The sequence below is a fragment of the Balaenoptera ricei genome, chromosome 20 (genome assembly GCF_028023285.1).
Source record: "Balaenoptera ricei isolate mBalRic1 chromosome 20, mBalRic1.hap2, whole genome shotgun sequence".
Lineage (NCBI taxonomy): Eukaryota > Metazoa > Chordata > Mammalia > Artiodactyla > Balaenopteridae > Balaenoptera > Balaenoptera ricei.
In genome coordinates, this window is record NC_082658.1 from 13,360,976 (window position 1) to 13,383,419 (window position 22,444).

Consider the following 22,444-nt stretch of genomic DNA (forward strand, 5'->3'; position numbering starts at 1 on the left):
CTTGTTGTTCTATGGATTGTGTTTTCTGTGTCATATCTAAGAAATTTCTGCCTAACTCAAGGCTACAAAGACTTTCTCTTACATTTTCTCCTAGAAGTTTCATAGTTTGAGTGTTCCATTCAGACTTCAGGTCCGTTTGGGGTTGGTTTCTGTGTGATGCAAGCTACAGGTCCAGGTCTGTGTCCTGGTTTTGCCTGTGGACGCCCAGTTGCTCCACGTGTGGGAGAGACTGACCTTCCCGCTGCGTTGCTTTTGCATCATTGTCAGAAATTGTGGATGTGCAGCCCAGTTTGGGACTTTTCTCTTCGTTGATGCTTGTCTTCACACCAGGATCACACGGTTTTGATCACTTGAGCTTTGCCACAATAATTATTATTTTTTAAAAATATTTATTTATTTAGGCTGTGCCGGGTCTTTAGTTGTGGCCCCGTGGGATCTGTGTTGCCGCGTGCGGACTTCTCAGTTGCGGCATGCAAACTCTTAGTTGTGGCATGCATGCGGGATCTAGTTCCCCGACCAGGGACCGAACCCACGTTCCTGTACTGGGAACACGGAATCTTACCCACTGGACCACCAGGGAAGTCCCCGCCACAATTATTTAAATTGAGCAGTGTTGGCCCTCCAGCTTCGTCCTTTCTTCCCGTAGCTGTTTGGGCTCTTCTTCATCCTTTGTGTTTCCATATAAACTTTAGAATTGGCTTGTCATTTTCCGCACACGTCCTGCCAGGATTTTGGTTGGGGTTGAGTTGACGGCCGTCCAGGGAGAGCCCTCATCTCAGCAGCACTGAGTTTCCCCCGTGCCCAGGTCTTCCCTTCTGCTGGGTTCTGGTACCTGGCGTCTCACACATGTCTTCTCTCCCAGGGTGTCTGTGCCGCTGCTAAAGATGCTGGATCAGATGCTAGCCAACGGCTGCTTCGCCATCTTCACCGCCGAGGAGAAGTAAGTGTTCAGAGAACGGCTGGTGAGATCCAGAAATCCGGCTTCTAGGAGATAGCTTTCTAGTACGTTCAGGGTCAGTTTTTATACACCGTGTAAGTGCCACCAAGAAGCATTGGCTGCTCCCACATGGGGGTGGGGGCCCCTGCTGCAGCCCTGCTGTCCAGGCAGGAAACAGCAGGTGAGGTGTCCCCTCTGACGGGGGCCTGCAGTCAGGGCAGTTACGGACGGCAGACAGGACGGTGAATGGGGATCGCAGAGGGCCGTGATGGTCGCGGTGCTGGGATCTGGTCCAGGTGGAGAGCCCACCTCAGACAGGCTGGGTGGGTGTGGGCGCAGGGAGCGGGTCTGAGAGGCCGCTCCCCTCCTCTGCTGTGCTCGGGGCTCCTCAGCTGCCGAGCACAGGTACGCTGCAGACGCTTCATTGGCCTCCCTGTCTGAGGCTCTGGTGCCTTGGGGTTAATTTTCTCCCACTTCTGAGGTCTCTGCTGCTTGATCGGCTGCTTGATCTCAGAGCTTCCTGCTCGGCTGGTGGTGACAGTCGTTGTGTGTCATCTTTCTGGGGGTCCTTCCCCAGTCTGGGGCAGTGTCCTTGCACTGATCAGGGCTTGGGTGAATCCTTGGGGGCCCTGTGCCCTGCACACCGAAAACTCAGGGTGGCACCAGGTTCTGCCCAGGTCCCCTCCGTGTCCCCTCCGCAGGCAGGAAGCTGGGCAGTTGCAGGCTCACCTCCTTTGCCTCCCAGGCCTCAGTGGTCACCGTCCTTTGCAGCCTGCTGTCTAGTGAGTTTTGTTCACTTTTAGTTCTTCCAGGTGGGAGTGGATCTGGTCCCTGTTGTTACGTCTTTGCTGAGACGCTCAAGTGCTCTTTTAACTGAATAACATCAAAGGGTTTCCCCTTTAATTTGCTGATGGTACATCACAAATTACATTTGTGATGTACATGGTACATTTCTTATACCTACTGTCAGAGCAACTTGTGCATTCACGGGATACGCCCCGTGGTTGTGGGATGTGATCCTTTTATACATTGTATGACTGCTTACTAAATATTCTGTTTCAGATCTTAACCTATTTTCCTGGTTTGAAAATTTCAAAATGAAATGGTAGGAGAAAATAGTACCCCAAGTGTCAGGCTCACCTCCCGCAGCGGGGGGTCATGGGCACTCCAGCTGCTGCTGCTGGAGGGGAGTCTCGGGGTCCAGGGAAGGGGGTGCTGCCGTGCAGGAGACATGGGAGCCGGGGAGCTGGAGAGAGCAGTGGGCCCCCGTGCGTCTTGCCAGAAACCACCGGTTGCAGATCAGTGTGGGTATGAGGGGACGAGGCAGCCAAGGGTGACTGTGGGCTTCCTGGACTGGCCACTGGAAGGGGGCAGTGGTTCTCAGACAGGAAGGCTGGATGGAGTCGGTGTGGACCAGAGAGGCCTGGAGGTCCAGTTGGAAGGCTGTCCTAGCAGGTCAGGCTGCTGTAACAGAAGTACCACAGCCCGGGCAGTTCAACACCAGAAACTCATTCCTCCCGGTGCTGGAGGCTGAATATCCGAGATCAGCAGAGGGACGCAGTCTCGCTGTGTCTTCCCATGGCAGAAAGACCACCTCTTGTGTCTCCTCTTTGCAGGGCACTGATCCCACCGTGGGCTCCGTGTCATGTTCTAATCGCCTCCCAAGGCCCCACCTCCTAACACTCTCATGTTCCAGATTAGAGCGTCAACGTAGGAATCTCGGGGACACAAACATTCAGTTCATAGCAGAGATGTTTGGTTTAAGATGCTTGTTAGATCTCGTCCAGAGGAGATGGATCTTCCGGGCTGGAACTCGGTGGAATGTCCTCAGAAAATGGGTGGTATGTGGTCCCATGAGGCCACCAGGGGGGCAGGTGTAGACAGGTGGCCAGGGGAGGTGTGTAGACAGAAGCGCCGTGACAGAGCTGTAGGGGTGCCCCATTGTTAGGGAGACGGGGAGCAGAGGGGAAGCAGATCTACCAGGAAGAAGGTGAGGCGGAGGGGCAGTCACAGGGGGCGTCGATGATGTGTGCTGAGTGGTCACGTAGGCTGAGGACAGGAGTGACCGCGGCCCTCAGCGACCTGGTGGTCACTTGGTCCCTGACAGGCATTTCAGCGAGCTGTGGGGAGAAGCCGGAGGGATCAGGGAGGGGTGGGGCTGGAGGGCGGGCCGGCCGAGAGGATAGTGGTGCCACGTGGATGGCAGGTGGCGGCGGTGCCCCTGGGGGGCTGAGGTCTCCTTTAGCCTGAGAAGACGGGAGAGTCTCCCTGGGACCACTTCTGGTCAGGGGAGCTGCTGTCACAGGCTGACCCTGAAGTGGCCACCACGGGCGGCTGCTTGCTGCCTGCCTAGGGCGGGAGGTCTGTCCTGCGCCCTCGCCCGGGAGTCTGGTGACATAAGGCTCTGCCCCCAGCCATATCCCAGGTTATCTGGCCAGTGGACGGGAAGAGGGAGTGTGGGGCCACTCAGACCACTGTGCCTCAGCCCTCGTCGTATGGCCAGAATTGGCCTGGGGCTGCGGCTCCGCAGGAGAGGAGCATTCATCTCACGGGGACTCACGCTGGTCGTGGCCACCGTGGCCCCATGTTCTCCTCGGCCAAGCAGAGCCGGGCAGGGTGCCTCCAGTCCCTCCCTGACCCTCCAAGGACCTGGACCTGGAAGTGAGTGAGTGGGGCCTGGTCACGATTCGGTCGTCCTGCTTTGATCCTGGGTTGAGCCTGGCGCTGACACGGCACACGTTGGCTGGGCTTGCAGCGGGGCCGAGTTCTAGGTGTTCCTGTTACGTCGAGGCCCCACCAGGGGTCAGCCTGCCCTCCTGTTGAGGGTCTGTGAGGCCGGGGAGGTGCCGCGGGGAAGGTGGTTTGTTGAGTGCACGAGACAGCAGGTGTCTGTCCCCTGCTGCACTTGCAAAGGAGCCAGTTACATGCCCTGGTGTTGACGTGCCCTGGTGCATGTCCCCAGGGGCGAGGCTTCTCCTCTTCGGGGGCGGCCACCATCATCAGATGTTCCCTGGAAGCCCCCCTCTGGGTCCTGTGCTTTCCTTCCAGCCACCCCTTCTGTGTGAAGCTGCTCGCGCTTTGTAAGGAAGAGATCAAGAAGTCCAAAGACGTCCAGAAACTGAGGGCCAGCATCGCGGTGTGAGTTCCAAGTAACTCACTGAGGCGGTAAAGGGAGGGGCCGGCCCAGCAGCTGAGAGCCCGGGGTCGGGGGCGTTCTGATGTCAGAGTGAGAGGCGGGTGGCCCTGGTCACGCCGGCCGGTGTTCCTGGTGGAGCAGGTGGGCCCGGCCACAGCCTGCCCACCCTTGGACCAGCCTCCCAGACAGGTGGGCGTTGGGTCAGGGAGTGTTGTCATAGAAAAAGCCCCGATTCCCCGACACTCTGGAGATCTGGGTACCCCCACCTGCGGGGAGAGAGTGTACGTGAACCCAGGGCTGCCTCCCTAGCGGAACAGCCGAGGCCTGGGGGTCACCACGGGCAGCACCTGGGGGGCCTCCCGTCCCACGCAGACTGGCAGGCCCCCCAGTGAAGTGAAGGCGTGGGGTATCCAGGCAGCAGGCTTGGGCGGGGGTCAGCTCACCAGAGTGCGGGGTCCCTGCAGGTTCTGTGGGCTGGTGCAGTTCCCCGGCGACGTGAGGAGGAAGGTCCTCCTGCAGCTGTTCCTCCTGCTCTGCCACCCTTTCCCCGTGGTGAGTGTCTGCGGCTCCAGGCCCCACTCGGGGCCAGCGTCCCGGCCTGCACATTGGTGCCGGGGTCTGATGCTTCCTGGTGTTGGTGCAAGCGGACCTTGATGGAGGGTGGGCCCTCATCAGGGTGGGCGGGGCATGCTGTGCCTGTGGATGCAGCAGCTGCAGTGTGCTGGTTGAGCCTGGCCCCTGGGGGCGAAGGGCCTGGGGCCAGATGTGCCCCTGGAGCCCCAGGGAGTGAGCCCAGGAGCCAGGGAAACACCCGACGCTGGCTGGGACCCCTGCCCCCTGGGATCCTGGCCGCAGGTGCACCCAGGTGCCCTGCCATGGGGTCGGGGGGTGGGGAGTTTCAGCCCATCGGGGTCCTGCAGGCTCTGGTTCAGGGGCTCCTGGAAGGCGCCTACCTCACAGCCCCCACCCTGGGGTCAGGTTTCTCAGGAAGTCTCTTCTTTCCCTTTGGCAGAAGAAATGCTCTTCAGATAACTCAAATGTGACACCTTCCTTAACAGCTAAAGTAACTTTAACTCTCATCTGGCACAGCTGTTTTCAAAGTGGGGTCACTGGACGCCCCTTCCCCCATTATCAGAAATGCAGATTCTCAGGCCTTGACCTGCCAAACCAGGAGCTCTGGGGGAGGCCTTGGGATTCCGAGAGCACCTGTTCCATTAAATAAGTCCCCCCCAGGGACAGCTAGAAAAGAAAGCAGGTGAGAAGACTTCTCTGATAAGGTGCAGGTTTTTAATGAAGCATTTCAATAAGAATGACGTTCCTCCTGATAAGGGCCTCTGGGGGACCACAGGGGAACGGGGCGGCCCTGGCGGAGCGCGCCTCGTGGTCACTCATCAGCTGTGGCCCCAGTCTCCTGAGCGGCGGTCCAAGGTCATCTCCTCTTAACCGTCTGCCTGGCGAGCCTTTCCTGTTTTACTTGGACTCTGGGCCCCCGGGAGGTGCCTGGGCCCTCGTCCCTGCTTCCGGGCAGGGTCCCGTCAGCTCTGCTCTCTGTCACGGGCCTTCCCTTCCCACCAACTCGCTCTGTCCCTCCAGATCCGGAAGAGCACGGCCAGCCAGGTGTACGAGATGGTGCTGACCTACGATGTGGTGGCTGCGGACGTCCTAGATGAGGTCATGGCTGTGCTCAACGGCACGGCCTGGTGAGCGTGGGCCCTTGCCCTCCCCGAGAGTGTGGCGGGTGCAGCGCCAAAGTGAGCGGGACGCCCAGAGCCTGTTCGTGGTCTCTCCCCAAACCCTCCAGAGCAAAGAGGGAAGACGGGCTCCAGCCCTCCGCCTCAGCTCTGGGTTTACGAGGAGGCAGTGGTGTCTGTAACCAATCTCTCCTCACCCACGTGTCCGTGTTTCTGTAGCACAGGCTCACTCCTTACACCCAAGAGGGGCTGGGCGGCCAGACGAGGGAGGAGGGGGATCTTCCTGGGGTGTTCAGGCTGGAAGATTTTCAAAGTGAAATTATTTTTCCCCAAATACAATTTTTGTAAGTGAAAAGGTGGGTTGTTCTGAGCACTGATTGGTTAGAGGCTGACTTCCTATTCTCTGTGGTCGCTTTTCTATTGATCACATCATGGCTCTGGGTGCCGGTGGGCGCTGGTGCACCTGTTTCTGCAGTTTATTGGGGTTGAAATCACTCGAGAATGGCAGCTCCTGCCCCCTGAACTGTGGCGTCAGAAATGCAGGGGAGTGTGTGGCGTGGCAGGCAGTTTCTCCCTCCTCGGGGACGTGCCACGTGTGTCAGTTGTGGCCCCCAAGGAGCGGAAGGGTGTTGAGTGGCTGCAGCAGGAGCCCCCAGGCCCAGACTCGCCGCAGAGGAGAGCCGTCCACTGGCCTTTGCTCACTCTTGGTGGAAAAGGCCACGTGTGGACACGTTCAAAAATCAAACAGACGGAGGGAATCAGGAAGCATAAGTTTTCCTCCCTCCCACCCCAGACACCCACTTCCCTCCCAGCCAGCCAGGGTCACCCCTTGTTCGAGATCGGGTCTCCAGGTTCGTTTTAGGCACAATTTCCTGCCATCTCTGTTGGCTCCTCAACTCTCAGTGAGTTTGGACGGCAGGTTTGAAAGAGGGGTGTTGAATGGGGGTGGAGAGGGCTGATGGGGAAGCAGGGAAAGGGGTAGCCCGTGAGCATGGGTCCAGCGGGCAACACCGAATGATGACAAACACGGGAGTGATGCTTGTCCCATTCCAGGCACTGCACACACTCACGCGCACACACACACGTGCATGTGCACATTCAGGCGCTTGCACACGCCCCTACAAGGTGACCACTCTCCTCAGCCCTGTTTTGGACACAGGACCAAAGTTCAGAGGTTATTTAGGCAGCGGCCTGCTCAGGCACCAGTGATGAGGGTCCCCCAGGACTGGGTTCTGCCGTTGGGGTCAGTGCACTCTGCTTACGCGGGAAAGGATGTGCATAACCTACTCACATGCACTACCCTCAAAACAGTGACGTTCCTACAAGGGCTGAGCTCCGCACAGACCTCACATTGATGCAGCTTCCGTTCCTGGCCTGACGGCCCAGCTCCCCTGTTCGGATGTGAGCCACTGTGGCCTGAAGGACAGAAAAGGGCCTCTGGTTTTAGGGCTGCGTTAAGGTTTTCTAGGGAGATACTTGGCCTCAAGCAGGAGGGCATTCTGGTGAACATCTTGCGGGCGCCTCGGTGAAAATTCCAGAGCAGAAAACGTGGCCTCAGGAGACGTGGATGCCTCCGCTCTGTGAGCAGCTGGGACGGGACACATTTTTCTGTTACGTTGTCAGCTTTAAAAGCACGGAGGCACGTTCTACATCACACTCAGAACTCTTCAGCTTGAAAAGGACAGTGAAGGGAGCATGACATGAAAGCACCAACACCCAGTGGATCCCAGAGTTCCCCTGAGTTCCCCACGCCTGCCTTTCTCCTCTCACAGTTCAGGGCGGGGTTAACCTTCCAGGGGATTTAAAGATAGCTCATTTTTTCTTATTATAAAAGAAAAACATGCCCAGTTTTCTTTATGGTATTGCTAAATTTAATTTTTGTTTTTAATGAAAGTTGTAAGTAAACAGCTTTCCAAGTCAAATAACACTTAAAACCCATGGGCTAAAATCTGTGCCGCTGTCTTAGCATTTCCTGTCGCCGGCCCCTGGGTTGGGCTGTTTGGGGGCCGAGTGCCCCTCACGGGGCTCCCTGTTTGGTGGGGCTCGTCCTCTGCAGTTTCCCAAGAAGGGGCTCAGGAGCAAAGCCTTGTGCAGGTGTCCTGCCCGAGCTAGGCTCGCCGGGGTGTAGGTTCTGGAGTGAGGCGTCCTTTTTCCCTGATTCCTACCTAATCTAAGGTGCCTTGGGTTTTCTGCACACCCGACAGGAAGTGTAGTGAGAGCTGAAAGATCTTGGCAGGTTTGGCTGCACAGACTGTTCCTGTGGCTGATGCTGCCCCCCTCTCCTCCTCCCCAGGGATGCAGAGCTCCCGGTCGTGAGAGCCCAGCGGAACCGCCTGTGTGACCTCCTGGGCGTGCCCAGACCTCAGCTCGTCCCCAAGGTAACCACCTGTCCCCTCAGGCCACATGGGGGACCTGGGGCCCCTTCTTTTTCTTTTTTTTATAATTTAAAATAGATGTTATTTTAAAATATTTTTCTAGCTTTTTCAATATTTATTTAATCAATAGAATTTTTACTATAACATCTGAAGTGTTTACTAATCATTATCCAAACAGTAGACCAAACTGAGTATTTAAGTTCTCCCACATCCTAGCTGCTGTAAGTTGGTTTTTAAAATTTTTTTAATTTAATTTTTAAATTGAAGTATAGTTGATTTACAATGTTGTGCCAATCTCTGCTGTACAGCAAAGTGACTCAATTACACACATACAGACATTCTTTTCATATTCTTTTCCATTATGGTTTATCACAGGATATTGATTATAGTTCCCTGTGCTATACAGTAGGACCTTGTTGTTTATCCATCCTATATATAATAGTTTGCATCTCTAATCCCAACGTCCCTTCCCACCCCACAACCACAAGACTGTTCTCTATGTCTGTGAGTCTGTTTCTGTTTTGTAGATAGGTTCATTTGTGCCATATTTTAGATTCCACATATAAGTGATATCATATGGTATTTGTTTTCCTCTTTCTTACTTCACTTAGTATGATAATCTCTAGTTGCATCCATGTTGCTGCAGATAGCATTATTTCATTCTTTTTTATGGCTGAGTAGTATTCCATTGTATATACGTACCACATCTTCTTTATCCATTCATGTCACTGGACATTTTGGTTGTTTCCATGACTTGGCTATTGTGAACAGTGCTACTCTGAACATAGGGGTGCATGTATCTTTTTGAATTATAGTTTTGTCTGGGTACATGCCCAGGAGTGGGATTGCTGGATCATACGGTAATTCTGTTTTTAGTTTTCTGAGGGACCTCCACACTGTTTTCTATAGTGGCTGCACCAACTTACATTCCCACCAACAGTGTAAAAGGGTTCCCTTTTCTCCACACCCTCTCCAGCATTTGTTATTTGTAGACTTTTTAATAATGGCCATTCTGACTGGTGTGAGGTGGTACCTCATTGTAGGTTTGATTTGCAGTTCTCTAACAATTAGTGATGTTGAGCATTTTTTCATGTGCCTACTGGCCATCTGTATGTCTTCTTTGGAGAAATGTCTGTTAAGATTTTCTGCCCATTTTTGATTGGGTTGTTTTTTTGTTGTTGAGTTGTATGAGCTGTTTGTATTTTGGAGATTAAGCCCTTGTCTGTTGCATCATTTACAAATATTTTCTCCCATTCCATAGGTTGTCTTTTCAGTTTTTTTTTTATGGTTTCCTTTGCTGTCCAAAAGCTTGTAAGTTTGATTAGGTACCATTTGTTTTTTTTTTTTATAAATTTATTTATTTATTTTTGGCTGTGTTGGGTCTTTGTTTCTGTGCGAGGGCTTTCTCTAGTTGCGGCGAGCGGGGGCCACTCTTCATCGTGGTGTGCGGGCCTCTCACCATCGCGGCCTCTCTCGTTGCGGAGCACAGGCTCCAGATGCGCAGGCTCAGTAGTTGTGGCTCACGGGCCCAGTTGCTCTGTGGCATGTGGGATCTTCCCAGACCAGGGCTCGAACCCGTGCCTCCTGCATTGGCAGGCAGATTCTCAACCACTGTGCCACCAGGGAAGCCCCATTTGTTTATTTTTGTTTTTATTTCTATTGCCTTGGGAGACTGACCTAAGAAAACATTGGTACAATTTATGTCAGAATGTTTTACCTGTCCTCTCTTCTAGCAGTTTTACAGTGTCGTGTCTTATGTTTAAGTCTTTAAACCATTTTGAGTTTATTTTTGTGTATGGTGTGAGGGTGTGTTCCAACTTCATTGATTTACCCGGGGCCCCTTCTTTGTGAGGCCTCCAAATGCAGCTCCAACAAGCTCCTTTCCTGAATTCCAGGGTCTAGAACGTTCCAGGCCATGCTGCCTGCCTCGCTTTCCATGTCGCGGTCCCCATAGGGCTTTCAGGACCCCAGGGAGGCGGCCCTGGCAGGGCCGTGGGTTGGGAGCAGAGCTGAGGCCCCCACTCTCCTCTCCCACCTGCCCCCAGCCTCACCCTGCAAGCCAGAGCCTGTGCCCGTTGCCAGCTCCTCCCCGTGGGCTGAGCCGGGGGCCCCCCAAGCGATGGGGCAGCGTTTCTGCTGCCGCTCCCACTCGCCCCGTCCCCTGGCCCGACCCCGCCAGCACGCTCTCTCCAGCCAGGCGCGTCTCACGTGTGTCCTGGGGAGCACGGCACCCAGGACCAGCCCTCTGCCGAGCGCCCTGGCCTCTGTCGCCCTCAGAGCAGCACAGCAGCCTTCCGCCGTGTCGGTTGCCCCCGGGACACCCATCCCACTTGGGACTTTGTCACCTCCAGGGCCTCCCAGGGCCTGCTGGTGTCTGCTGAAGTTGCCATCCTCCACGGCAAGTGTGGTGTGTGCGTTGTAGCTGAGGTTTTCTGAGATCGAGGGCCACAGGCTGTTCTTCCAGGTTGTGTCATTGGGAGACTTGAGACTGTTTTGTGTGTCCTTGGCAGAGAATCAGAATTCGGTTTCTCTTCAGTCTGTGGGTCCTGCAGGAGCGGGAGTGGGTCGCAGCAGCACGGACTGTGGTCCTGGGGAGGGGGCGTGCCCTCCTCCTGTTCCCATCGGCTGTGTCCCTCTGGCCTTGGGTTTGAACCCTGGCTCTGGAGAGGCTGCTCCTGAGCTTCCTGTTGAGGAAGGACGTCCGTGCAGAAGTGCGTGGCGGTTGTAGTGCGTGGTCCCAGGTCTCCACGCACCCGGGTGTCTGCCCTGAACACCCCCCGACGTGAGCCTCAGGCTGCAGGGGTCACCGGTTCCCATTTCCGGTGGACTCGCCTGGCCGAGGACTCACGGTGGGAAATGCTGACCAGCAGATTCCAAAGCGACTGGGGCTCCCTGGCAGCGTGTGTGCTCAGGGCCACCGTGGCAGCTCCGGGATGTGGGCCCGCTGGTTTCCCTGGTGACGGGAGTGTGACCACCTTTTCTGAGATCTGAGCCATTCGGACATCGTCTTTCATCATGTGTCAGATCTCTCATGTTCTCTCCAGGTTGTCTGTCTTTTTATACTGTCTTCAGGGACCTTGTTCTGGATGCACGTCCTGCAAATGTCCCCTCCTCCAGGGATGGCCTTCTTGTCCTTAGACCTAATGTGGTCCTGTTTGGGGTATCTTGATCTCCTCCAGGGTTGACATTCTCTGTTTTTTTCTAAAAGCTTTACTGTTTTACCTTTTACGTTTGGACTCACGATCTAGCTGACCCAGCTCCCTTCTCGCTACGTCATGTCGTCAGGCCACACATGTGGCTCTACTCTTGGACTGTCTGTCCTCTGGGTCTCTTTGTCCATCCGTGAGCCAGCGCAGCCTGTCCTACAGATACAGATGTAGGTCTCAGTCCTAGAGATGCAGGGATGGGTTTAGGTCTCACAGTGGGTCACAGTGCCCAGTCGTCTCAATCCTGTGGTCCTTTTTTCTTCCTGATTGTCTTCTCTTCCTGGCTGTTGGGTTCCCACCCCACCTGTAGAATCAACTTGTCAGTTTGTGCTTCAGGAGTTTGGCCAAGGTTGCCTGCAGCCTGAAGGTCGATTTGGTGAGAAGTGACGTCTCTGCTCTGAGTCTTCTGACCATGAACATGGTGTGTCCATGCATGGACCCCCTCAGTGTTTTATGGTTTTTGGAGCAGAGATGTTGCACATCTTTCTGTAATTGTCCCACAGTTCTTCGATATTCTTTTTTTTTTTCATTTTTGTTTCTCTTTGCCTTTCATTTTGGGAAGTTTCTGTTGACCTGTCTTCAAGTTCACTGATTGTTTCCTTGGCCACGCCTGGTCTTAGGACAAGCCCGTCGGAGGCATCCGTTTCAGTTACCGTGTTTGTGGTCTCCAGCCCTTCCACCGCTGCTTACATTGTCTGTCCCTGCGTGGTGCCACTTTGTCCACTAGGGTCCTCGGCGTATTAATCACAGCTGTTTCAAATTCCTGGTCTGATAGTTCCAACGTCTCTGCCATTTCTGAGTCTGGTTCTTACATTTGCACTGTCTCTTCAGACTGCTTTTTCTTGCCTTTTGTTGTATTTTGTACTTTTTTGTTGGAGGCCAGCCTTGTTGGGGGAACAGGAGCTAAGTAACCAGAGCACAAGGTGTTTGTTGCAGCAGCAGGTCCAGGGCAGAGTTCCTCCTGGTTCGTGTTCTCGTCCTCAGGGAAACCACAGGAGGGGTTGAAGTCTCCTTTGTCTGGTGTTAATAGAGCCACAGCGGAGTTTTTGATTAGTGTTTATGTAGTTTATCTTTTTTAATTATTTCACTTTCAATTTCTGTGTTCCTACATTTAAATGTGTTTCTTATGAACAGTAGATAGGTCTCATCTCTTTTTAATCCAGTTTAACCGTTTTTGGTAATTGGAGTGTTTCCACTTACATTTAATGTGTGATTTTGGATTTACTGGGTTAGTTTGCCATCTTTCCATTTTCTATTTAACCCTGTTTCTTTGCTCCTTTCTTGTCTTTGTTTGGATTGGTTAATGACATTTTTACCATTTCACTTCCCCTTCTGCTAACTTCCTGCAGTTTTCCTGCTGTTTGTTAGTGACCGCCCATCAGGACAGCATTCCTTCCCGACGTACAGCAGTCAGGACGGGCGGCACCGGGCAGGGGGCTCTGGCTGGGGCGCCCCTCGCTTCCCAGGGCCCAGGTGGTTGTGGCCTGCCTTCCGTTCAGCTGCCTCTCTCTTCATTGTCCTTCAGTTCTTCACTGGGCTCTTAACTCTGTTCTCCTTGTGGCTAAGTTATTTCTGAGGTGACGTCTTTTTCCCCCTTTCCTCCCCCCGACCGTGCTGTTCTAGTGTCCACCTTGCCTGGCCCTTCTCTGGGGCCCCTACAGGACCCCCTCAGATGCAGGGTGAGGGCAGCTCTGGTCGGCCCCCAGGTGACACTGTGGGTGACGGGGATGGCAGGCTGAGTGTCAACTCTCCCCTCTCCTCGTGTGACGGCCAAACACAACACTGGCTTCCTGAGGAAACGTGCTTTCTGCATTTTTATTAGGAAAATGTCGCACAGGTGGATGAAGCTGGGGGACAGTATAGTCACCCTCCCCCCCTGCTTGCTGCCCAGAGGCTGTGTTGGCCACGGGGCTCCTGGCACGTTCGGGGAAACGGCACAGATGCAGTTTCCTGCAGGAAGCGCGACCCAGGGAGGGCTGGGGAGACAGCGCTGACCGGCCTGACCCTGTCATGTGTCCTCCGCAGCCCAGTGTCCGCTGAGGCCGGTCCGGGAAGCTGAGTCCTTGCCTCTGCCTGCCTGGCTGGGAGGAGGAGCCCGGGCATGGCCGGCATGGAGGCCCTGGGTGGACGGCGGCGGTCTGGCTGGTGCGTGTGAGGGACCCGGAGTTCGTCCCCTGGAGGTGGCATTTCCCTCCGTGCATCCTGTGCCACAGTGACCTGGGCTGGTGGTGCATTTGTCCTAATCTCTAACCTGTGTCTTACTTATAAAATCATCACATGCTGAGCAGTTCTGTATCTGCCTGTGCCTGACACTGGTGCCGGTGGGGGAGCTGGAACCAGAGGGGGTTGTAGGCTCTCCCGGCTCCTGCACCGAGACCCGCTGGGAGAGGTGGCCCCAGGGGGGACAGGCCCGGGACAGGCCGGTTGCAGCCTCCCGTGGGCTGTCCTGTCGCCACGTCCACCATGGCCTTGTTGGGCTTGCTCGTAGCCGCTGACAAGCTCTGAGCGACTCACGTTACATGTCAGATGCTGCGGGGGCAGAGAAGGCGCCATGCCTCGGGGTGGGGGTGGGTGCCGTCAAGCACTGCCTCTGGGTTGCTTTTGCAGCGTGGGTGGGGGCCGTCTTCCCTCCTCACCCCATTCTAGTGCCCAGCGTGCGTGGCCGTCACACGCACGTCACCCGCCCTCGTGCGGTTTCATTCAGTCAGAAAGAGCTGACCCGTGTTCTCAGAATCCCACCAGGACCAGTTCCAGCCACACAGGGGACTTGTGACGGCAGCTTAAACCCTCGACGGAAGCAGGGCACGGTCAGTGGCTTCACAGATCTGCCGACGTGTGGCCTCCAGGAAGCGGTTTTCTGGTGACGGGAGAAGAACCACATTGTCTGAACCTTTTTTTCATTTGTCCAGAATGGGGTACACACTCAGGGTTTCTGAAGCAAAGACAGGCTGCTTTTGTCCACATGGGCCTGTCCTGTCCAGGGGCCAGTGAGGCCGATGTGTGTAAAGGTCCCCCACTTGAGCACCTGCGTGGCCAGTCTCAGTGCTGAGGGGTCAGGCCGCCTACTGCGGGAGCCTTTGTGTGGCAGGTTCCTGGGCCATCCCCACCCTTCCACCTGCTGCTTCACGGGCTGAGGTCTGGCTGCAGGACAGATGTGGACGGGCAGGTAGAACATCTGAGGTGAAGTCGTCCGGCCATGGGCCCAGGACAGTGCTCCTGCACCTGGGCCACGGGGCAGACTGCCCCTCCTGGGACGTGTGCGCCCACGGGTCCACGGCTGGAGGCCATGGTGGGTGGTGTTGTTGGTGCAATCCTGAGACGTGTTTTCCTGCTGCCTTTGCCAAGTGAGTTTCTCCTGCTCCAGTTGAGCCACTGGACATGCCAGCATCGCTGACCTTCCCTGAGAGTGGAAGCCCATGTTAGTCTTGCGTGAGGTTTTAACTTTAATTTCATTTAAGCCTTAAAACATGTCTCCTCTTGAAAATAAGTAGAGAGTTTTCCATTTTCAATGGAAGAATAGCCAGAGGCCCCATAGCTGGTGGACGTTGTCATGTGGTGAGGGGTCCTGGATGGCCGGGTGGCCTCAGGCCACGTGAGGCCACGCTGGTTGGAAGGCTCTCCTGCAGGGCGGCCACAGGAGGCCCCACTTGTATCCTTGCAGCAGACGGGGTCCACAGAGCAGCACCTAGACCTTGGCTGAGAAAACCAAGCAAGGAGCTTTTGAGAAGGAATAAAAAGAACTGTTTTTAGCATAATTTTAAAAACCACCAAAAGATTCCAGAGATAGGGTCTCTCAGACATGGAGACAGGCCAGTTTACCACGTTGATTGATGATACTGTATCATGAAGCAATTCTTCTTTCATTGCTGGTCTAACTTTGCAACCCGAGGAAAACCAACAAAGCCGGCAGTGTCCAGCCGCCCCTGCGCACCTTCAGCCGTGTCAGATCCTACTGGTCACCACCTGCTCTCATCAGGCGCCTGGTGGCTGGGAACCTCCTCCTTCATTTGGAGCCCACCTGGGTCCAGGTGACGGATTTGTGGGGAGTCCCCCCTCAGGACTGACGACGTGGCCAGAAGCAGACAACAGCAGAGGTGGACATCGTGGAAAGCAGTGGTCTGAAGCAAGTCGGGCTGGGCTGCCACCTGGTAGAGGGAGTGGTCAGGAGTCCCCCCCCGAAAGGGGCAGAGAAGGGCACCTGTGGCCCCAGTGGGAGTGAGGTGGGTGGGTCTGAAGAGCAGCAAGAAGCCTCGTGCCTGGAACAGGATATGTGAGGGGAGCGGTGCGGCCGTGAGCATACGGCCATGTCCCAGACACAGAGTGAACCATCCCAGTGAGCAGGTCCCTGGTGTCCCCAGGATCCATGTCTGCTAAGCCCTGGAGGCTGGTTGGGAAGGGTGGATGTGACAGCGTAAGGCCCAGGGCCAAATCTAGTTGGAAGACCCCACACACAGCTGGGGCCCTAAATAGCTGTACCCTCAGCAGCAAGGAGAGTGAGAAGTAGGTACCCACAGGAGCACACCTGTCTCGGTCTCTGCCTGGTGCTGGTGGAGGGAAATGCAGTCACACTGGCCCCCGACCAGCGGTGCTGACAGACACTGGGCAGAGGAGGCAAACAAAACCCTCTCTGGAAGGATGCAGGCTGAGCCCCACAGAGAGAAGAACATAAGCTCACATCCCCAAATTGCACAAAATGCACAAAGAAACAAGGCACCATTAGCAAGACCTTAATAAAATCAGACCCCAGAAGACACAAAATATAAAATGAATTCAGTTTTGAAAAGGGTTAGAAATTATCAAGAGGAAATTAGGGGAAAAAAGGCTCAATGGATGAATTAAACAACCACCTAGACATGGCTGAAGAGAGAACTGGGGAACTGGAAGATCTGAAGGAATTTTATCCAGAAAAACAACTGGAAAATATGAAAACAAAGTCAAGAGACACCAGAGAACCTGCCCTGTGTGCACCTGGGGTCTCGGGAGACGGTGCCACATACTTGGTGATAGAAGCAAGATCCCAAACAGGACAAGCTCACGTCTGGACATGTTGCAGCGGAACTGCTGGGAGACTGGGTGCTCCGGGCAGCTGCCCCTCTTGAACGGCAACAGTGGACTTAACACTGGAATGAGATCCTCATCGAGCTGAGAGAAAACAATTCGCCTCGGCTGGACTGAAGCTAGTACAGCTGTCATTCAGGGAAGAACAAAATAGGTCATTACAGATAAAACAAATCTCATTAATGCCACTGCTGGTTTCCAATCTTGACACTGTTGACATTTGAGGTCGAACATTTCTTAGTTGTGGGGACCGTCCTGTGTGTTGCAGAATGTTTAGCAACAACCTAGATGCCAGTAGCAAACCCCCTTCCCAGCTGTGATGACAGAAATATCTTCAGGCAGATTCTGGGGGCAGATTCTAGTGGATAAAGCTTAAGAGATCATTTTCCTGCTGCCAGGTGAATGCAGGTGCAAGAGAGAATGTTGGGCAGAGAAAACGATAAACAACGACCATGTAACAAAAAGAATAATGGCTAATGTGTAGATTTTTAAAAGCACGTAGAATTTTTTTTTTAATGGACAATAGTAGCATACAGTATAAAAATAAACATGCATTTTTAGAAGGTCCTGGAGTCCTGTGGCCAGAACACTGATCCTCTTGCCTCTGACCAACACCTCGTGTGCTTTGGGAAGGGTCTTCCGAGACTCTACAATGCAGAGACCCCGATGCTTTTAAATCACCAAGACGGGGAATTCTGACTCAGACGTGACTCCACAATGAGGCCACTCCTGATTGTTCAAGGCCCCCGACCCTCCTCGGACCCAGGAGTTACTGCCTTGTTCACATGAACTGTTAGGGCAGGGCTCCCATCAGTGGGAATCATCACTCAACTCCAGCATTGATGGCACTAATGATTCAACACATCGATGATTTGTTCTTGGATCAAGGAGACAGGCCCCCGGGGGTAGCAGCTGTGTGTCACCTTTAGGGAAAAGCCATTGGCCTCCTGGGACCGAGAGACCAAACGCACAAAGGGACGATTCCAGACCATGTCTCAACATAGAACTCTGTAGCCACTGGTCCCCAATGGCCAGGGCGTGGTCACAACTGCCAGCTTCCCCAGTTCTAGCCATACATCCAACTTAGGACCAGTCGGAGAAGGAGACTCGCTCCCCTGACAGCTCACGCCCACGGGCCCCCGCCAGGCACAGCGGGGCCTCCCCCTCCACCCGCCGCAGGTCTCTGCTGCGCTCGGCGAGGGGTCAGCTCCCCGCCCGACAAGCCGTGAGCACACAGCCCCCGTCCACGGGCTGGGCCTTGTCTAGGTCCGTGTCTCTCACACGTGCGGCCCCCACACGGGTGGAGCCAGCCACCCGCCCAGACACGGACCAGACTTCCCACAGTGGCCGGAGCTGGGAACGAGGCAGGCGCTGGGGAGCCGAGCAGTGACCAGAACGTCTGCCACAGACGCCAGGGAGGCTCTCGGGGGAGGGTGCACTGTGCGGCCACGCGCTTCCCGAGGGCAGAGGAGCTGCTCACGGCTTGTGCTCACGACTGTGTGCTTTACCACACGTAAACCACACCTGATAAGAACACTAAGACGCGCCCTCCTGGTGAAGGGGATTTGAAGGGCATCTGGGTGCCACCCTCCACCGGGCACGTCCCCCACTGGGGGCCACGGGGCCATCCTTCCCTACTTGCTCTCGACCCTGGGCTGCGGCTGCTGGGGGCCTCGTACGTACCTGGGAGCAGCTGCCATGGGTCCGTCAGCTGAAGTGAAGGAAATCCCGGCCCTCCTGCAGGTGCAGCGACCTCAGATTGTCTTCAAATGCGCCCCCTGTGAGGTCCTGGGGGAGGAGCGACAGGTCTGGCTCTATCCAGGCCTCCCCTGGCCTGCACTGGGGACCCCAGGAGCCTCTGTTGGGGGCCTGGGGTTTGGGGTTGCCTGTGGCCGCCAGTCAGGTGGTCCACTATGAACTTCTGCTCCACTGCTAGAAGGAGAAAAGTGCCAGAAGGGAACCTGTTGGCAGTTGGCCACAATGTCCCATAGGTCACCAGGGAGGCTGGGGGCAGGGGGTCCTCTGAGGTGCCTCCACCCAGCCTGGCCTCGGCCCCTCCCCACAGGAGGCAGCTGGCCCCCGACAGGGACTCGGGGGAGGAGGTGAGGCTCTCATGGGCAGTCCCTTCTGCTCATCTCTTGGTCCAGGGCAGAGCCAGCTTGCCCTGTCCTGACTGATCCTGGGGTCTCCGTGGTGGCCCCCCCGCCCCACCCCATGGTCTCTCCAGGGCCACAGGTGGGAGGCGGCCCTGGGGACAGAAACTGCGACCCAACAGCCAGCTGCTGGCAGAGCCCCTCCCACCTCCTGCTCCAATACCCACCCGGAAGGCCGAGACAGGAGGCAGGCCCCACCCACGTCTTCCCTGTACCCTTGTTGGTGCGAGACTTGGGGGCGGGTCCCCAAACTCTTCAGATGGCCCCGTGCACTGGTGCTTCGGCCGCCCTCCCGTGCGGGGCCACAGTGGGGTTTTGGGAAACATCTGCAGGCTCCTGTCCCTCGTCCCAGCGCCACCTGCCAGGTCCCCTCCTGCCTCCATAACCAGCAAAGCGGGGGCCTCTCTGCCAGGACATGGGAGGGGCTGCCTGACCACCACACTCCTTCCTGTTGGGTGTCATCCGTCTGTCCTTGGACCCAACACGGGGAATCACCCTTGTCCTGGGCTGTTTCTGCTCCTCTTACTGCTGTTACCGGGGCTTTGCTAGAAGTATTTAAATGAAAACCATTCTACCTGGAAAACACCTGAAATTTCCACATTCTGTCCTCTACCTGCTGTCCGTTCTCAGCCCCCCTTTTCTCCTCCCATTATCTCTCTGCTTCCCAAGTTTTCAAAGGAAATACATGTGGGTTCAGGGCCAGCCCAGCCACAGACCTGGGCTTGTAGAGGGGCCACCGGGAAGGTACTCACGTGTCCATGAGTGGACACACCCCCTTAAGAGAATTAAAAAGGTCAGACATGAAACCAACAAGGACTAGAACCCAGAGGGCACAGAGGACTCCTCAGGTCAGGAGAAGACACACGGTCCCATGGACGAGAAGCTGATGAGAAACACCAGGAGACGGGAAGTCCACACGCCCGACAGAGGCAGGAAAGGTCTTGGCCTCAGTGGGGATCAGACGGAAATGAGCCCCGCCGTCCAGTCACGAGGCCTAGAGGGACCCCTCCCTCCCTGCCTCTGGGCGTGCCCCCTGGCCTGGCCTCCTGGGCGCTGTCTAGCGAAGCAGAAGACGTGGCCACCCCACGACCCGTGAAGAGCGTCAGGACCCTCCATGAGAAGCTCTGGTGTGATGCCCACAGCTGGGTCCCGAAGCGCCAACGGGAAGAGGAGAGCAGGCCTCAAGCATGACGTGGAGGAGACCAGACCCCCAGAAACACAGCCGACTCTGTCACATGGACCACAGACATGCACTCTGCGCCAAACGGATTAGCTGAGAAAGTACAGAATCGGGCGGCGCTGGGGGAGGGCATGTCGCCCGTTAAATTGTGCGGCAGGTTCTGGAACAGAGGCCGCAGAGTTTTCTTAAAGGGCAGATGGTTAGCATTTACGGCTTTGTGGTCATACGTCCTCTGTGTTCTGGTAAAACTTTATTTACAGAAGCAGCTGGTGGGCCACACTTAGGCCATTTTCCGAAGGTGTTAAGGATTCACAATAAAGTTTATTCAAAGAAGAAAAACGTGAGAAAAGTTCTAAAAAGAATAATGAAGGAAGACTAGCCTTACTCAGTGGTGAACATCATAAAGCTATAGTCAGTAATGGTGCATGACAGCTGAGTAGAAAAAGGCCAGGACTCCAGAAACAGCTCCAAATCCACATGCATACCCAACACACAAAGATGCCATTTCCTGACTGGAAAAGATGTGGGTTTCTCACCTAATGATGTTGGGACCACTGAGGATCCAAATGGAAAGAAAAAAGTCTGGATCCCTACTATAATCTTTATAACAAAATAAATTCCAGTTGTACCAAAAATATAAGGAAAAAACAGGAGTCTGAGGACCAGACTTGGATCATGTTTTTTTAAATATCACAGTGAGAAATGATGGTCTTAGAAGGAATAAAACCCCCAAAAGCCATAAAAGGAAGAATTAATTTGATTATATCCAAATAACAAACTTCTAAATGGCAAAAGATATAAATTCAGTTAAATGACACAGAAAAATTTGCAACACATCACAGACAGTAGTTTGTGTCTGTTACTGTATAAAGAAAAATACTGAGAGACCAACAGAGAAATGGGCCAATGAAAAGGATAAGGTACCAAAAGGGAAATAAAGATGAATACAAATATGTGAAAAGATGCCCTCCTTACTCACAATATGACAATGCCAACTGGAACCATAAACTTACTGTTTTTCACCTGTGGTTTGCAAAGGTGGAAGGTTTGGTCACACCGCTGGAGAAGGGTCATGGTGGGGGCAGGGTGTGTGAACTGGCTCAGCCTCCAGGGACAGAATGGCTGGTCTCACGACCGACAGCGGGCACACTCTTTGACCAGCACCTTTCAGACATTTATCCCATATGTGTAGCCACTTTGAGCAAAATTATGCACATATAAAGATATCCACGGCAGCATTATTCTTAATGGTGAACACTAAAACTGGCCTAAAGGTACATCGATAAGTAACTGGTTAATAAATGTATGACACATCCATGTAATCGAGTGGGATGCAGATATTTTTAAAGTGAGGTACATGAATCCCTCAGAAGCTCCTGCAGCCAGCGATGAAGGTGTTCCTGCCAGCAGAACAGACCCTGGACCTGAGCCTTGGGAAACACGTTAAATAAACCACAAGCCGGTTTCGTCAACAAACATTGTAAGAAAGTGAGGGAGACAAAGGTCACACTGGGTCTGCATTCCAACAGGCAAGTGTGAAAAGATAGAACACATCTACAAGGCAGTTAGATTTCAACACTGATGGGATATCTGGAAATTTGGGGTGACATAGTGGTATTATGGTAGTTTTTTTTAGCTTTTAATCTTTTCAGGAAACAAGAAATGAGGCTAGAATTTGCCTCGCTCCCAGGTTGGGGGAGCTGGGGCTTGGGGCTGGCTGCTTTGGCTGAAACGTGCTGGAAAGTTTCCTTCATAAAAAGATAACAACACAGTTGGGTGGCACGAGCAGATTTATATGGAATTAACTCCAAGATATACTATTATGTGAAAAAAGCGAAATAAAGAAGTATGTATAACATCCTGCTGTTTGTTAAAAAAAAAAATCACATACACCTTTGTGTTTCTACCTCTATACCCTCCAAGGAAACAAAGTGGGTGACAGGGATGGGTTCCTTCCCACCCAAAGTCTGCTCTCTGGGAAGGGTTTGCATGGGTGGGGGTGTTCCCTTCGTGGCAACTTCAGGTCCCTGAGAAGTAGACCCTTAAGAGAGCCTATCTCTGAAAAGCTAGGTATCACTTGTGTAGAATTAAAACTTTCATTTTACAACTGCTCCTTGCAGCCCCGTAATCATTCATCCAATTCTCCTGGCAACTTGGAACATTGTTTGTCTTGGCCTCTCAGGAAACTGCTTTCAAACCAAGAAACCCAAAGCCAGGTGGGTCTGTCCCTGTGGCAGGCAGGCCCCAGATGGCCATGAGCCTGCCTCATAGCACCCACATCCCGTGGAACCCCCTTCCCTGGTATGTCACTTCTCTGATTAGGTCACACGTTAGTGTGACGTGTGTCTTGCTACTGACCCTGCCCCTTGCTGGCTTTCACAGAATAAGCTGCCATGGTTGGGGGGCCTGCATAGCAAACAGCTGGCAAACCACTGAGGCCCTCGGCCAACATCCTGGAGATCTGACTTCTGCCAACGCCCATGAGAGCTTGGAAGCAGATCTGCCCCAGGCGGGCCTCCTGATGAGACATCATCAGTGGCAGACTCCACCACGCTCACCTGAAGCTGAAACCCACCTGTGGTGCCTGGACTTCTGACCCACAGAAATGTGAGGTAGTAAACGTGCTGTTTGAGGCTAAGTTTGTAGTCTGTTAGGTAGTGATAGTTAAATAATGCAGGTTCAAGCTGGCAAACAGTCAAACAGAAGAA

General features: G+C 54.2%; 2 protein-coding genes across 18 annotated transcripts in view; one reads left to right on the top strand and one right to left on the bottom strand.

The window, feature by feature from the left end:
- The window catches only part of TBCD (tubulin folding cofactor D), a 175,135-nt gene extending 161,506 nt beyond the window's left edge, over positions 1-13,629 (top strand). For 2 of the 5 annotated variants that reach the window (XM_059906846.1, XM_059906849.1), the window contains 7 exons: positions 863-940; positions 1,639-1,719; positions 3,986-4,075; positions 4,538-4,625; positions 5,667-5,773; positions 8,058-8,142; positions 13,371-13,629. In XM_059906846.1, coding sequence (XP_059762829.1) covers positions 863-940; positions 1,639-1,719; positions 3,986-4,075; positions 4,538-4,625; positions 5,667-5,773; positions 8,058-8,142; positions 13,371-13,385 — 544 coding nt within the window. In that variant the 3' untranslated portion in view covers positions 13,386-13,629. Of the gene's footprint in view, positions 1-862; positions 941-1,638; positions 1,720-3,899; positions 4,076-4,537; positions 4,626-5,666; positions 5,774-8,057; positions 8,143-13,370 lie in introns of those variants that run through there. The other 3 variants (XM_059906847.1, XR_009499404.1, XM_059906848.1) reach the window with 3 other exon arrangements.
- The window catches only part of B3GNTL1 (UDP-GlcNAc:betaGal beta-1,3-N-acetylglucosaminyltransferase like 1), a 108,169-nt gene continuing 98,857 nt past the window's right edge, over positions 13,133-22,444 (bottom strand). For 3 of the 13 annotated variants that reach the window (XM_059906855.1, XM_059906856.1, XM_059906850.1), the window contains 2 exons: positions 18,087-18,191; positions 13,133-16,531 (listed from right to left, as the gene is read on the bottom strand). In XM_059906855.1, coding sequence (XP_059762838.1) covers positions 18,111-18,191 — 81 coding nt within the window. In that variant the 3' untranslated portion in view covers positions 13,133-16,531; positions 18,087-18,110. Of the gene's footprint in view, positions 16,532-16,884; positions 17,351-18,086; positions 18,336-22,444 lie in introns of those variants that run through there. The other 10 variants (XR_009499411.1, XR_009499409.1, XR_009499410.1 and 7 more) reach the window with 10 other exon arrangements.